At 34.6% G+C, this 13,958-nt stretch overlaps 2 protein-coding genes across 3 annotated transcripts; one reads left to right on the top strand and one right to left on the bottom strand.

Annotated features, from left to right (window-relative positions):
- Positions 1-341: 341 nt before the first annotated feature.
- LOC111285558 (uncharacterized) lies at positions 342-4,861 on the top strand. The gene is made up of 3 exons (XM_089762444.1): positions 342-992; positions 3,072-3,475; positions 4,088-4,861. Exons 1-3 carry the CDS (start codon positions 828-830, stop codon positions 4,524-4,526), a joined length of 1,008 nt encoding a protein of 335 aa, XP_089618570.1. The 5' UTR covers positions 342-827; the 3' UTR covers positions 4,527-4,861.
- Positions 4,862-6,993: 2,132 nt separating this feature from the next.
- LOC111284565 (uncharacterized) lies at positions 6,994-12,758 on the bottom strand. Of its 2 annotated transcripts, none has more exons than XM_022873262.2 (5): positions 12,609-12,758; positions 9,902-11,983; positions 8,907-9,027; positions 8,124-8,183; positions 6,994-8,036 (listed from the first exon to the last, which is right to left on the bottom strand). In XM_022873262.2, exons 2-5 carry the CDS (start codon positions 11,944-11,946, stop codon positions 7,122-7,124), a joined length of 3,141 nt encoding a protein of 1,046 aa, XP_022728997.2. In that variant the 5' UTR covers positions 11,947-11,983; positions 12,609-12,758; the 3' UTR covers positions 6,994-7,121. The 2 variants fall into 2 exon arrangements, with proteins under 2 accessions (XP_022728997.2, XP_089618569.1); XM_089762443.1 differs by having other exon boundaries at positions 9,902-11,898.
- Between the last annotated feature and the right edge of the window lie 1,200 nt (positions 12,759-13,958).

The following is a 13,958-nucleotide window of genomic DNA, read 5'->3' as shown; positions in this document are numbered from 1 at the left end:
GTTTTTCAACTTTTTTTTCAATAAAAATTCCATGTCAACATTAAAAATATTATTTTTAATTTCATATCATCACTTTATTAAATAAATATTACATTTCAATGACATTTCGTCTCAGATCAGCATAGTTAACGGATTTGGTAAACGTGATTTGTTAAATCCTCCAAAGATAATTGTGACGGGGTGCATAAATTATTGCCATGACTTCGATGGCGTTGCTCTTCAAAAAGTTAGTATGCCCCTTTGATGCAGCATCCAAACACTGTCCTAAGATATAGCTTTACCTCGTTGCAAATGCACCAGGACTAGGGAAAAAAATTAAAAAAAAAAAACGTAGTACTTTTAAGAACAAACAACAATCTGACTGACATTGGTTAAATTTCCGTTGGTTTCGGTTATATACACTGAAGTCTCCCAACAAACACGGTCTTAACTCTTAACCAAAGAAATGCAGAAACATTCACCACAGAGACAAAAATCTCTCAACCCCTTTCATATTTTTGCTATTTTACCCTTTTTGTGTTGTCTTTTTTGTTCAATAACCGGAAATTTTGAATCTGTCTGGCTTTTCTTGTCTACTTCTTTTGACAGCGTTAATGTTGTCTGCAGACAAAATTTCCATTTTCATGTTCCAATGTTGGAACAATTAAATTTATAGATCTTGTTTTGCAACATTTTGATTCATAAAGAGAGAGAGAGAGAGAGAGAGAGAGAGAGAGAGAGAGATTCAAGGAAAAGTTGGTGTTTTTATGATCTGGGCTTTTGTCAAATTGTTAAAATTTTGATGATTTATAGGCTTTGGATCAAATTGTTAAAGAGAATAAAGAAGAATGGGGGTGGATTATTATAATATATTGAAGGTAAACAAGAATGCAACAGATGATGATCTCAAAAAATCATACAGGAGATTGGCAATGAAATGGCATCCTGACAAGAACCAAAACAATAAAAAACAAGCTGAAGCCAAATTCAAGCAGATCTCTGAGGCCTATGAGGCAAGTATTTCCTTCCCATCATTTGCCTTCTCTGTTTAATGAATGTTAATAAAGAAAATAAGGGAATTTATTTTACTTTTTTCTTTGTGGAGTTCTATTGTTATTTATAGTATTTGCCTGGAAGGAAACACAATGATCTTGACTCTGTTTTAGCTGAGAATAGGTTGTTAGAATGAATGAATGTTAGTAGAGGAAGGCCTGTAGAAATTAATGTATTTGCTGGAAACTATTGGCAGCACTAGCAGGAGAAAAAAGTGGGATTAAGTTATGCCTATCGGCTTCAATCTTGCAATAGCATAGCTAGCTTTTAAATACTAGTATTAGACATGTAAACTTTATTGCTACCACTTTTCTTGATCACCAAGGGGAATTAGAGCTTAGAGTATAAAATTAATGAATGGTTATAGAAAGAGGCATAAAATAGGAATTTATTGCATTTGCAGAAACCATTTTAAGGGACAGGAAGACATAACAGCTTTTAAACTTGTTCGAGATTGCAAGTTTTAGTATGTTGTATTCAGGCCAGCAAAGATATTGTTATGCTAATTAGGCAGTCCTTGAATGGGACAGATTAATAGGTTTAATGTTGTTCTTTAGACCTGAGTTATGCTGGACTATGCCCTCTGACCTGGAATCATTTACTACAGCTTTATAAGTTTGTTCAGAATTTAATATTGATTTTCTAACGGATTTCTAGCCTCAGGATATTGTTCTCAAACAAGGTGTCTTTCTCACTGTCTTCTTTGTTTCTTATCCTCTGGCTTAATCTAGTCTCTCCATTGACAATAATATTTTAAGCTGCTGCTACCAGAACTTTTGCTATAGCTGTTTAAGGCTTTGTTTCTTTGTATATTCTATATCTCAAAGATTTCTTGAAGTTATGATACATTCAATTGTAATACTATTATGACTACGATTTCAGCTACTTGTTTTTTGCTTTTTTCTTTTTTCCATGGCTTAAATTGTTGCAACAATTGAACCAAGTTATTAAATCTGATTGTCCTAATCTCGATTACTTGGGATTTAGGAGGGATTGGCTATGTGATTATGTGCCTGACAATTTTTCTAAGACTGTTTTAGCTTCTAAACTATTGTTGATTTTCCATGTATCTTGTTAATCTAATTAGGCTAAAATACTAAAAATGCCTTTGAACTTTACCAATTTACTTAGATAAGTTGTTATACTTTTATTGCATCCAAATAAGCCCTTATACTTTGATTTATATCCAAATAAGCCCTTATTCCAAGCTAATTACTGCATTTTTTCTCTAGTTCTCTTTAATCATGTAAAAATTGACTCTTTATATAAGTGAATGTTTTACTTCAACCATTTGTGATCGTGAGACACTGATGTCTTACATGCATTATGTGTTATGTTAAGGGCTTATTTAGGTACAAATTAAAGGTTAAGAGCTTATTTGGATACGAATTAAAGGTTAAGGGCTTATTTGGATGCAATAAAAGAATAAGAGCTTATTTATGTAAAGTGATAAAGTTCAAGGGTTTCTTTTATTATTTTAACCATCTGATTAGTTATCTTAGTCACGTTAGAGGTCCTAGAATATGTTTTGTTTTAATCATTGGAAACTAATAGAGAGGGGTTGAGGTGTTCTGTCTTCAAACCAGGACTTGGTGCATCTTATATGGGCTGGTTACCATCAAGACAAAAAGTAGTTGGCCTAGAATATGTTGTGCTTACTGCAATCTGGTTTTCTTGTTTACTTTGAAGACTGAGCAGACCTAACATGTGCTTAAATGGAACACAAACACAATAGATTCAAACTTGTCCTGGATCACTAGTATAGGTAACACTGAGAGATGTAGGGGCTGGTATCCGTCATCCCTTGTGATTTCCAGTTATTAATATTCAACATGCCAAAATTTAATTATAATTCCTTTTCCTACATTGAATTTGCATCCCAACAGAATTAGAGGAGTCACTTTTGCTACTTTATGTTGCTCTAAATTACTATTCATCATCGTGGTGTCTATGTTTTCATACTGGGATTTGCTTTTAAATGAAAAAAAAAAAAAAACTGAAGATGTCACATGGAGAACTAAGTTAATTTTGCAATTCAGGTCTTGAGTGACCCTCAAAAGAGAGCAATTTATGATCAGTATGGTGAAGAAGGGTTGAAAGACATGCCATCACCAGGCAGCAGCGGACCAGCATTTGGAAATGGCACTTGTGCGCCAAATGGGTTCAATCCTAGGAATGCAGAGGATATCTTTGCAGAGTTCTTTGGAAGTAGTCCTTTTGGATTTGGGTCATCAGGACCTGGTAGGTCTTCAAGATTCCACTCTGATGGAGGGATGGCTGGAGGATTTGGTTCAACTGACAACATTTTTCGAACTCACAATGAGGCGACTGTGCCCAGGAAACCTCCCCCAGTTGAGAGCAAATTGCCTTGCAGCCTTGAGGAGCTGTACACTGGATCAACAAGGAAGATGAAGATCTCTAGAACTGTCGTCAATGCAGAAGGGTATGAATATTCATCTCAGAATCATGCTTGTCCTGTTTAATTCATTTCTTTTCTTAAATCTACTACCATGAGCTATTGCTCTCTGAGTTCGATTTTCCATAAAAGCCTACATTTTAATCTAGAAACACCTTAAGAAATCGACAATGGTTCTCAAGTTTTGAGCAATCTTATGCCTGATCCACTATTGCATTTTCTTGACTGAACTTTTATTTCAATAAGCTCAGAAATATAGTTTCGTGTTCCGAGGATGGAACTGATGAAATTCTTTATTTGCATTGGTTGAAACTTTCACCCAAGAAGGAATTTTTCTACATATCATCTTTTGAAAACATGTGTTTTTATGGAACTGGGGCAGGGAAAAAAAAAAAATATATATATATATATATTTCAAATCGTATGCCCTTTCATGCTCTGTGGCATTTTGTTTTCTATGCATTTATTTCGATTTCATGCTGAAATCTATTAATTCAATTGAGATATTCCCGCCTTAATTAACTGGTTGGAATTGCATTGTTGTGATAAGGGCATCATTATTGGTTGCTTTATATCTAACTAACGCTGGAACTTCTATCTTTAATCTTGCTGATTGAATAATAATTTGAAACTTTGTAGGCGGCAAGTACAGCAATCAGAAATACTAACAATTGATGTGAAGCCATGGTGGAAGAAAGGGACAAAGATTACTTTCCCAGATAAAGTAAATGAGCTGCCAAATCAGCTTCCAGCAGACCTTGTATTTGTAATTGATGAGAAACCCCATGATTTTTACAAAAGAGACGGCAACGACCTTGTTGTTAACCAAAGGGTGTCATTAGCAGAGGCACTTGGGGGCACAACGATAAATCTCGTTAGTCTTGATGGCCGTAACTTGCCATTGCCTGTTACTGAAATTATCAACCCTGGTTATGAGCTTGTTGTTGCTAGGGAAGGAATGCCAATTGCAAAGGAGCCTGGTAATAGGGGTGATCTTAGGATCAAATTTGATGTGAAGTTCCCTACAAGGTTGACACCAGAGCAACGAGCCGGACTCAAACGTGCTCTAGGGGGTTGAAGTAGGAATATTTGATATGCTCCAGCCATTATCTTCAGGCAGAACTGAAACATCAAAGCTGTTTCTGATATAGTCATTGACTGGCAACTTGGTTATTCAAATGGAGAGAGTTGCCTTGCATGTATATCATAGTTTTAATGCCGGATCATCTTTGGTGCTTTGTGCTTGCTTCAATCGAACGCGTCTTCCATTACTTTTATACAAAAAAGCTTTGTAACCTAATATTAGCCTTTTTTTTTTTTATTTAGCAAGAAGAGATCCTTGAACTTTACCTGGTACATCTCCTCTTCAAGTCAATCCCAAGATTTAAATTGCGATAGCGGTCACGTTTTGGGTCGCATCGTGTTTGTCACGGTTGTATATATAACGAAAACCTTCACGGTTATTACGATTATTACGGTCGTGAATTTTTTTAAATTTTGCTCAACTTGCTATAAAATATAGTAATTTTAATTATTAATCATAAAACCTTTTATTTTATGATTTTTAAAGTAATTTATATCATGTCATGTGTTTTATTTATTTAAGAAAAAATATTTATAGTAAAATATTCATATGTAAAAAATTATTTATATGATAATTAAAAAATAACAATAAACATGTGAAAAATAAATAATCATAACGAATAATATACTTAATTATTAAATTACTATACTCATCAAATTATTTTCAAACTATGTTATGCATAAATTAAATAATAAGTGATTAGATATTCATAAATTAAGTAAAAGCTTTATTATTTATGAGTCAAGAGAATTACTTTTTATGAACTTATAGTAAGTCAAACTTAACAACCTCCATGTTGTGGGCGATTTTTAACAATAATAGTCTCAAGTCTACTTCACCCTGTCTCTTGACTAAATTGCACAGACTCACACAATTTCTCATCCCTTCACTTTGCGTTCAATAATTTTTTTTTTTCAAACTTTTATCCTCATCAATATCTCTTAGTTCTCTTTTTATTTGGTGTGTGCTATCTGCTTGCTTCTGTCAACTTCAAGTTTCACTCTTATTTTTTATCTATTATTTTAAGTCTCAGCAACTCCTGCCTCTTTCTATCAATGTATCATAGCTCAATCTAATTTCAAACACACAAAATTATGAAAAATTTAGAAATTAAAAAAAAAGATAATTTGAGTGTTGAATTAATTGCTTACTTTAAATTACATATACTTGATTTTGATTAAAGTTGAACTTGAGAGAAATTGATTTTTTTGAAAGTTTAAGTTTTGTGGGTTTTTTTTTTTTTTTTTCAGAATTTATAAATTGATATTTATTTTCTTTCTTGTTGTTTTTATTTTAAGTTTTTAAACAAAATCAAATGATTTTTTTTTTGAATTTTTGAATGAAAATAAAAATAGTAACAATAGTAGTAATAGCGGGCAATAACGGACCGTTATTATCGTTATTTACCGTTACACCACAATTCACGATTGCAATTCGTCCGTTGTAGACGAGATTTAAATTCTCTCCTATTTTTTTTTTCAATAGTGATAGTAGATAGTGACGCGATCGTGAAATAACGATCGCAACACCGTTATCCGACCGTTATTTGAATCATTGATCCATCCAAATAGATTTATTTACTTTAGACTTAATAAATTTATGAAAAATTACTTTCTCATAGCCTTCCAACAAATTCAAACCCAAGCAATAAAGAAAAGAGTACATTCTCTTTATCATTTTAAGTCAACATTCGTTACTATTTTTTTTTTTGGGTTTTTTTCTTTGTTTTCTTTCCCATCTATTATTTCGTGTCATACTTAAATTTTTGAGAGATAGGGGTTGTCCTATATTCTTTATTTGTTATTGTAACTTTCAGAAGTGATAATATATGGATTTATACAAGGATTACCATCAATTCCATGTTTCAACTTGAATTTCTTTTATTTTTTTTCACAATTAAGTTATGAGAGTTGAACTTCCTCTTATAACTAAAATCGAAAGAGTATAAATTGAGCAACCAGAAAGATAAAATATCAAGAACTCAAGCCGCAAATCAGGCTTATAAGTTTAATCATTTTTTTTTTTTTGTTTTGTTTTGGTTTTTGTTTTTTGTTTTTTTTTTCCGTTGGGAGAGGGTGGAATGGAATTGAATGGATATGCTTGTAAAGTGCCATTTTTGGTGCTTAGCTTACTTTTCTGTGCATACCAGGAGTCCTCTTAGACGTAAATGTGGTCCAGTATAGACGAACCCACGTTCAAATATTCAAAATCATCATGCAAAATACTTTCAAGGAAATGCTATAAAAGAAGCCTTCTGCATATGTGAATTTTTTCAAGTATATCTTAAGGGACATGTGTTATTGCTTAGTCCTGCTACAACCGTATGTTAAGTTAAAAAATTTTATTGATAATATATTTTGTAAAATTAAAAATTCCACTAACATTTTATCAAATAATTTTTTTTTAATAATTTCTCTTAGTTAAAAGCCTATGTTGCATGGAAGAAGGACAAATTCTTAAGTTAGTTTGAAAAACTACCATTAATTGAATAAAGAAGCTACGAAATGAAAAGATTCATCAAGGTTACACAAGCAAGAGGAAAACTAAATAAAATAGCAACATAAACGCTACGTTTACAAAAAGATGAAACTAAAAGCCTCCACTGTTGGGAGCATCCCTCCGCCAGGCCGGCTGCCCAGTTCCTACTGCTGTGTCGTAAATTTGAGCTCCATTTACCCACCAAGTTCCCTGCTGCCATGACTGAGCAGCATTCTGTTGACCTTGAATATGCATGGTTGGTGTTGCCTGGCGGGGTAATTGCTGAGGTGCATTTATTGGCTTTTGAAATCTATGAACTTGAGGTGGTGGGGGCTGCAGCTGCTGCTGTTGGGATGTTGTTTGAGGCTGCCATTCGGGTATATCATCATCATCATCATCCCACTGTTGCATTGAAACCCCTAGGGGCGCATTAGCGTTTGGTTGTCCATACTTTTGTATGAGATCCCTTATTTGATCAACAGGGCGAGATGATGTTTGAGACTGTATATGAGAAGAGGCGATCCCTACTCGCTGGGATTGGTACCCAGTGGGGTATTCTGGCCCCGATGGGATTGAGCGACCAGAAAAGTTAAACTCAGGTAGGTCATCATCATCCCGGGTTGTGGCAGGGCCGAATCCCGGGGGAACATCATCGTCATCGTCATCGGGAGGGGGTTGGGAATGTAGAGGAGGTCCACCGTGGGAAAAAGTAGGCTTTGATGGGAAATTAGAATTCATGTTACTAGCAGTATCCTTTTCTTGCTGTCTCCTAGAAGTGAAGTGTTGCTTTTTTGAGGTGTATTTATGGTGTGAAGTAGAGTTGGGTGAAATTAATTGAGGTCTTCTCCATACAACAACACCAATTAGACCATTATCAATAGCATTAAGAGCCTCAGGTTGGTCCTTTGGGAGGATCTTGCTGAGCATTTCAAGTGTTTTCGCATGAGGTGGGCAAAAGTAAAGTTCAACTCTAGAGGCAGGCTCAGCAAAACCCACTCTCCCATCCAAAATATATGAATCAGCCGCCTGCACAAGGGCATCCAAGTTAACTACTATCACATGACAACCGAACAAGAACAATTAACTAGAATTTTTTTTTTCCATGTTTCGTACCTCAACAAGGCTCCCACGCTCACTCTCGGTTGATCCCTCCTTGCAAACAAAATGAACCACCTGCAAAATTTCAAAGAAGAATTACATTAGTCTAACGTGTAAATTACGAATTATAAATGCAAGTGAACAATAAATTCCTACCAACACAGCAAAAAAGAAAATGAAAACAACTTTCTATTTTTTTTTCCAACCAAATTGAGTTATTCGCTGAGGGGATCTCAAATAATTAGAAATTATTATTATCATGTTACGAGTTCACACAACATTTCACGTCATCGTCATGGGAGAATAATCTGGAAATATTGGCTGCATTTCCCAATACTTAATAGAAACCTTTTCATGTAAACTTCAATTGTATTTGAGCAAAGATTATTTCCAGTTATTCATCGCCCAACAAGCAATCATAGAAACACGATTTTTGTATGCAAATGCCAATCAGATCAATCCTCCTCCGAATTTTCATTCCAGCCAGACAGCCAGAAATTGCAAATGAGTTGGTCGATCTTTCAATAAGTCTCTGTTTCTCCTTGTTTAATGTTCAACTCAAACCAAGAATCTTATTTAAATTCTATCTCTTTGTCTTCTCCTTTTTTACCTTTGTCTTATTAAATTCCCAGCGGACCAGAGCTTATTAAATTCTATAGACGAGAATGATTCTAAGCTCAGCAAAAATAAATAAATCGAAGACAAAAACTGGGATAAAAAGCTTTTTTTCTCCCATTTTTCTTTTTGGACACAATGAGAGTACAGGAATTTACTACAATTTAAATAAACTTGAGATACCATAACAGCACGACTCCGGGACATGGGAAGCTCTTGGAGGAACTTTTCAAACGCATCAAGTCTGACTCTGCCCTTGATTTCAAGGAAGCCAGGCCACTCCTTTGTAGAAGTTTTTTCACCACTGCAGCAGCAAAAATTGGATTGTTAATATGCGCAACAAACCTTAACATAACAATTTTAATCTCCTTTTAAAGAAAATTAAAATTCAATGAAAATTACTCAAAAAGTCAGCATCTTGTGCAAAGACTAACCATCCCATAAAAATGACTATAGCAAAATAGGTAAACACATCGACCACAAGATAATGGGTCTTCCACCAACTTACTTAAAACTTTAACCTACGATGAATCATGCCTCTTCACTATAACACATCTTTTATAACATCCAAAAGGTTGTTCCTTTATCCATCCACAGAGTAACCTTAAAGAACTAAACCAAACCACAACTTATAGATCCATGCTTCAGCACATACCATTTATCAACATCCAATGTTCACATGCTTCTCCAAGATGCCAACATATCATCGCACTCTGAAGAGCTCATCACTTTTGGATAACTATTCTTTGAAATTGTCTTCAAAATACTTGACCCAGTCAAGTAAAGTACTTTAAAATATATCATATCCACCCTAGTTATGGTTTAAAGTTTAAACATCCAAAAAACTAAAAAAGTTTTGTGATATTGCAAACTCCACAACTTTCCCCAATTCATTCTACAATATTCAGAGGAAAAAACCACCATAGTCAAAGTTGAGTTAATAATAACTTAAACTCAAGCCCTGTGCTAATTGAAAAAGCACGTTATTAAACATAAACACTCGCCTGTATAAATACTAATATACAGATAAGATAAAAGGAGCATCATGATAAATAAAAGACAAACCGAGATACATACAAACAGATGCAGGCCTAAAATCTATCAATAACAAATTGTGTTCAGTAAAAAAAAGATAAGTACAACATAGCCTTGCATAACATGGCACTTGTAAAACATACCTTTTAAAAGTACAAATGACAGAGGTTATGGCTGTGATGTTTAGCTGGAGCGTCCCTTCCCATAAATGTTCACCCTTCGAAGTGGCTATAGAAACTGCAGTTTCTGTTTTTGTAGGAATGTCGTTTGGCTTAACATCTAAATCAGATTTTGGATTACTTGCATCAAGAGTTACAGGTTTATCAGACATCGAACCCACAGGATCTTGTGAAGCTCGACCAGGAGACTTTGAGTCATCCTTATCAGAAATGGATGTAGCATTTCCAGCATCACCAGGTAAATTCTCAAACGGTGGCTCTGAATCAAGAGATTGCATGAACTCATCAAGGGAAACAATTGGAGGAAGAAAATCTGCATCCTTCAATTCGTCTTCTCCCATCAACCCTTGCATTGGATCAGGTCCCTCACTTGAAGGAATAGTAATGGTAAGATTTGGGTCCTCTATATTACTCTTTTCACCTGCAGTATCTGATTCTTTCTTTCCAACAGTTTTACCAGTTTTGGGAGCGTGTTTTGCCTCAGTTTTTGGTCGCCGACTAATTGAAGTTCCAGCAGAAACTTCAACTGAAGCAGTGTCAGTTTGTTCAACCTCCACTTGAAACTCACCCTTATGTGTTTTCCTCACTAGACGTCTAATGTCAACTTCTATATCAGGCAAAACTACCATTTGAGCAAGCTCTTCTGCTTTTGCTTGTCGCCACTGTGAAAGCTCTTTAGAAGCTAGTTCCTCAGCACTCATAGAACATAATCGTTCTGCAGGAATTTGGCCAGACACAACTCTTTCTCTGAGTTCAGGGTTATTACGATCCTTTAAGTTAAACAATAGAGACCTGCCTTTCTCCTTATACTTTTTATTCACACCTCCAAATAATTTAAAGAGTTCTGCTTCAATTTGATATGCCAACTCTTGTGGAGACAGTAATGATTGTTCTAAATTATCTTTTCCCACCTTTTTATTATCTGGGTTTTGTTTTTCAACCATTTCAATTTCCTTTTTCTTTGCCACATCTATTTCAGGTTCTAATATCCAAGAAAGGCCATTTCCCTGCAAAAGTTCATCTCTTGCAAATATGTTGTCACTAAATGGAACATCCTCATCAGGTAAAAGATCGCTAGATTGAAATTGCTGCCCATAAGATTGCAAAGTTTGTGTAGCATCACTATTATTTCCATCCGCAGCAGCATCCCGATTGGAAAGCAATATTCCCTGAGGTTCTGCCGATACAGAGTGGACAGCATCAGAATTACCAGAATTAGAATCAACAGGGTGAGAACCTTCCTCTGTCTTCCCTGGTGAACTAGAAGCCTCACCATTTGTGTTCTTCCCCACCATTGCCTTTTCACCTTGCTGCTGAGAAACCAAGGCCAGGGCACCAGCTAAAGATTCCCGCATCTTGGACCTCACAGATTCAAATGTCTCAGTCTGAACCTTTGGTGACGGCCGCATCTGTGCAGGTTGATTCCTTGAAGCTGATGACCCAGATTTATTTGGAATTGATCTCTTACTCAATGCTGGAGAAGGCTGTGATCCTAGCGAGTTGGAAACAGACTGCATCTGAACAGTTCTTTCACTAGGTGCAGATATTGGTTGCAACCAAGGCCTGTGTTCCATTTGTGCCACTCGTTTGTTCGGTAATGATAACTTCTGTGGAACAAAATTAGGGGAAATGGGTTCCATCAGTGCCTTACGCTTGTTCAAAGCTGGCAATTGATGTGGTCTCAGGCTATCCGACATGGTAGGAAATATTTCTCCTACTTGCTTATTAGACATTAAATACTGTTGTGATAGCTGAGTATATGCTTGGGATTCAATGTGTCCACCTTGCTGGTTTGACATTGAGGATAATTGTGACCCAGGATCATTTGACACAGATCCCATCTGTCCAATCGGCATATGCAAAGGTATCTGCTGCTGTAAAGATTCATTGGCTCTAAATCCCATCAATCCCATGGACATTGGTGCATCCAATTTGCTGGAAATGGATTCCAGCTGATCAATCTGGTTACCAGGTATTGATAATTGCTGAGATACCAGATCGTTGGACATAATAGACCAGCACCACAAAACATATATACAAATACCACTGCATTGTAAATTAGTAAATAAATCAACAATCCATTGTTATGCTATTAAATCATGTTCCCATGTTCAATTCATCAATGAAACAAAAGAATGAATATGCAAATCAAGCTCCAAAATTAAGGAACATATGAAATAGTGATTTAGCTTTTCCACGATATTGAATTATTAAAACAACTAAAAAATCAAAGAAAATACCGCTGAGAATATATATATATATATAATTTTAACTTAAGGAAAATAATCCATCAATTATTGTCCATGTCCAACATTGAGAAAGAATAAATAGAAAGTTAAAAGAATGATAATAAATAAATTAAAACCAATTGCAAGCTTTTAAATCACAAAATCGAACTAACCTATTAACATTTATTTCAAATTTAAAACGAGATTGACCCCAAAAAAATACACTAGTCATTCTTGAGATAACTAATAAATAGGGAAAAAAAAGTCATGCAAAGTCCAGAATCATTGAAACAGAATAGAAAAAAAAGAGAGAGAAAAGAGAAAAAATCAACAATAAAGAAACGGATTCAAATCACAAACCCTAAATCAAACGAGTAACGAAATTTTCAGAAAAAACGACTGATTGAAGAAAATGTCTAGGGTTTCGATGTTAGGAAGCTTACCTGAATCGAGAGAAGAGCAAAACTTAGCTCTCTGTGTGTGTGTTAGAGAGAGAGAGAGAGAGTGAGAGAGAGGAGATGAGGGTAAAGCTTAATGAAAGCTTCTTGGAGGCTTTGAACGGCTTGTTCGGTTACGAAGATATTGTGAACCCTAAATGAAAAATACAAAATAAAGTCGTAGTTGAAGATTAGAGATACCGTTTTGAGTACGACTCTTTTTTACGAGTCTAATGTCTATCCCGTGTCAAAGCGTTAGTATTTTCTGGACACTCACTATGAGATTGACACGTGGGCCTTTCTATCCTCTGATTCCGACCCACTACGATTTTAAGCCCACCTGTTTCGTTTCTGCAAATCGGATCGAAACAGGCATTGACTTGACCCAATTCTTGAATGAGTCAGGTTAAGATATTTATAAAATCCTGTAGATATCTCTTTTCGTCCGGACTTATGTTGGATTTCTCCACTTCGATTGTCAGAATTGTTGGGCTTTTCAGAAATCTATTAGGCTTTTCAAGTTTCGGATAAGCCTGTTTTAGTGGATAATTTGGATTTTAAACGTAATTATTTTGTTTAGATTTTAAACCCAATTTTTGGCTTACTCTGTGTGGGCTAAAGCTCATAATTATTTTTATTTGTATTATTTTTTGTTTTGTTTATTTTATAAAAACTTTTTTTAATAAAAATGAAAAAAGAAAAGAAAAATGAAATTAAAAATTTTTGGTCAATTATGAAATCATGGTCGCAGGAAGCTGAAAATTAGAAACAAAATCATATATTGATCACAATCAAAGCCTTAGATAAAATCACGATTCTAAAAGTAAAAGAATCAACAGATTTCATACGGTGAATGAGATTAAATTTGATAGATTTGATTTCCTCTTGATTAATAAAACCATAATCAAATTTGACAGATTCGATTTAATTAATAAAATTCTTAAAATTTTTAATAAAAAAGGCATATAAATGGCATCAAAAAATCAAACGACAGGAGGTAGTTTAGGTTTTTTTGGCATGAAAAGTTTTTTTTTTTTCTTTTTGGGTTTTTTATTTTACAAATCTAGGTTTTATGTAGAAAAGTTGGCTTATGAGATTGTATTTTTGGAAGGGTATATTTGATTATTTTGGAGTTTTTGGGTTTTTGCATAAAAAATTAGAGGTAGTTTGGATTTTTAAGAAAATTTGTGTTTAGGTTAAACATTTAAATTTTTTGATTAAAGTTTTTGGCCAAATTTTGATAATTTTTTCAAAAATCGACAACAAATCTTAGTTTTCGATCATTGGATTTAAAAGCTAAAGAGAAGGATGGAGAGAAAAGAGTTTAAAGAGAAAGAGGGTTTGTGGGTCTAAAGG

The sequence above is a fragment of the Durio zibethinus genome, chromosome 6, assembly GCF_047325235.1.
Source record: "Durio zibethinus cultivar Kanyao isolate XHJ-2024 chromosome 6, ASM4732523v1, whole genome shotgun sequence".
NCBI lineage: Eukaryota > Viridiplantae > Streptophyta > Magnoliopsida > Malvales > Malvaceae > Durio > Durio zibethinus.
Note: the sequence above shows the minus strand (reverse complement) of the source record. Positions and strands in the feature narration are given on the sequence as shown.

Excerpts from the sequence above, each read along its gene's own strand:
- LOC111285558 (XM_089762444.1), top strand. The coding sequence starts at position 828 with ATGGGGGTGGATTATTATAATATATTGAAGGTAAACAAGAATGCAACA. Across the intron at positions 993-3,071 it reads AGATCTCTGAGGCCTATGAG|GTCTTGAGTGACCCTCAAAA; the intron begins GCAAGTATTTCC and ends TTTGCAATTCAG. Across the intron at positions 3,476-4,087 it reads ACTGTCGTCAATGCAGAAGG|GCGGCAAGTACAGCAATCAG; the intron begins GTATGAATATTC and ends GAAACTTTGTAG.
- LOC111284565 (XM_022873262.2), bottom strand. The coding sequence starts at position 11,946 with ATGTCCAACGATCTGGTATCTCAGCAATTATCAATACCTGGTAACCAG. Across the intron at positions 9,028-9,901 it reads GTCATTTGTACTTTTAAAAG|TGGTGAAAAAACTTCTACAA; the intron begins GTATGTTTTACA and ends TTGCTGCTGCAG. Across the intron at positions 8,184-8,906 it reads CCCGGAGTCGTGCTGTTATG|GTGGTTCATTTTGTTTGCAA; the intron begins GTATCTCAAGTT and ends GAAATTTTGCAG.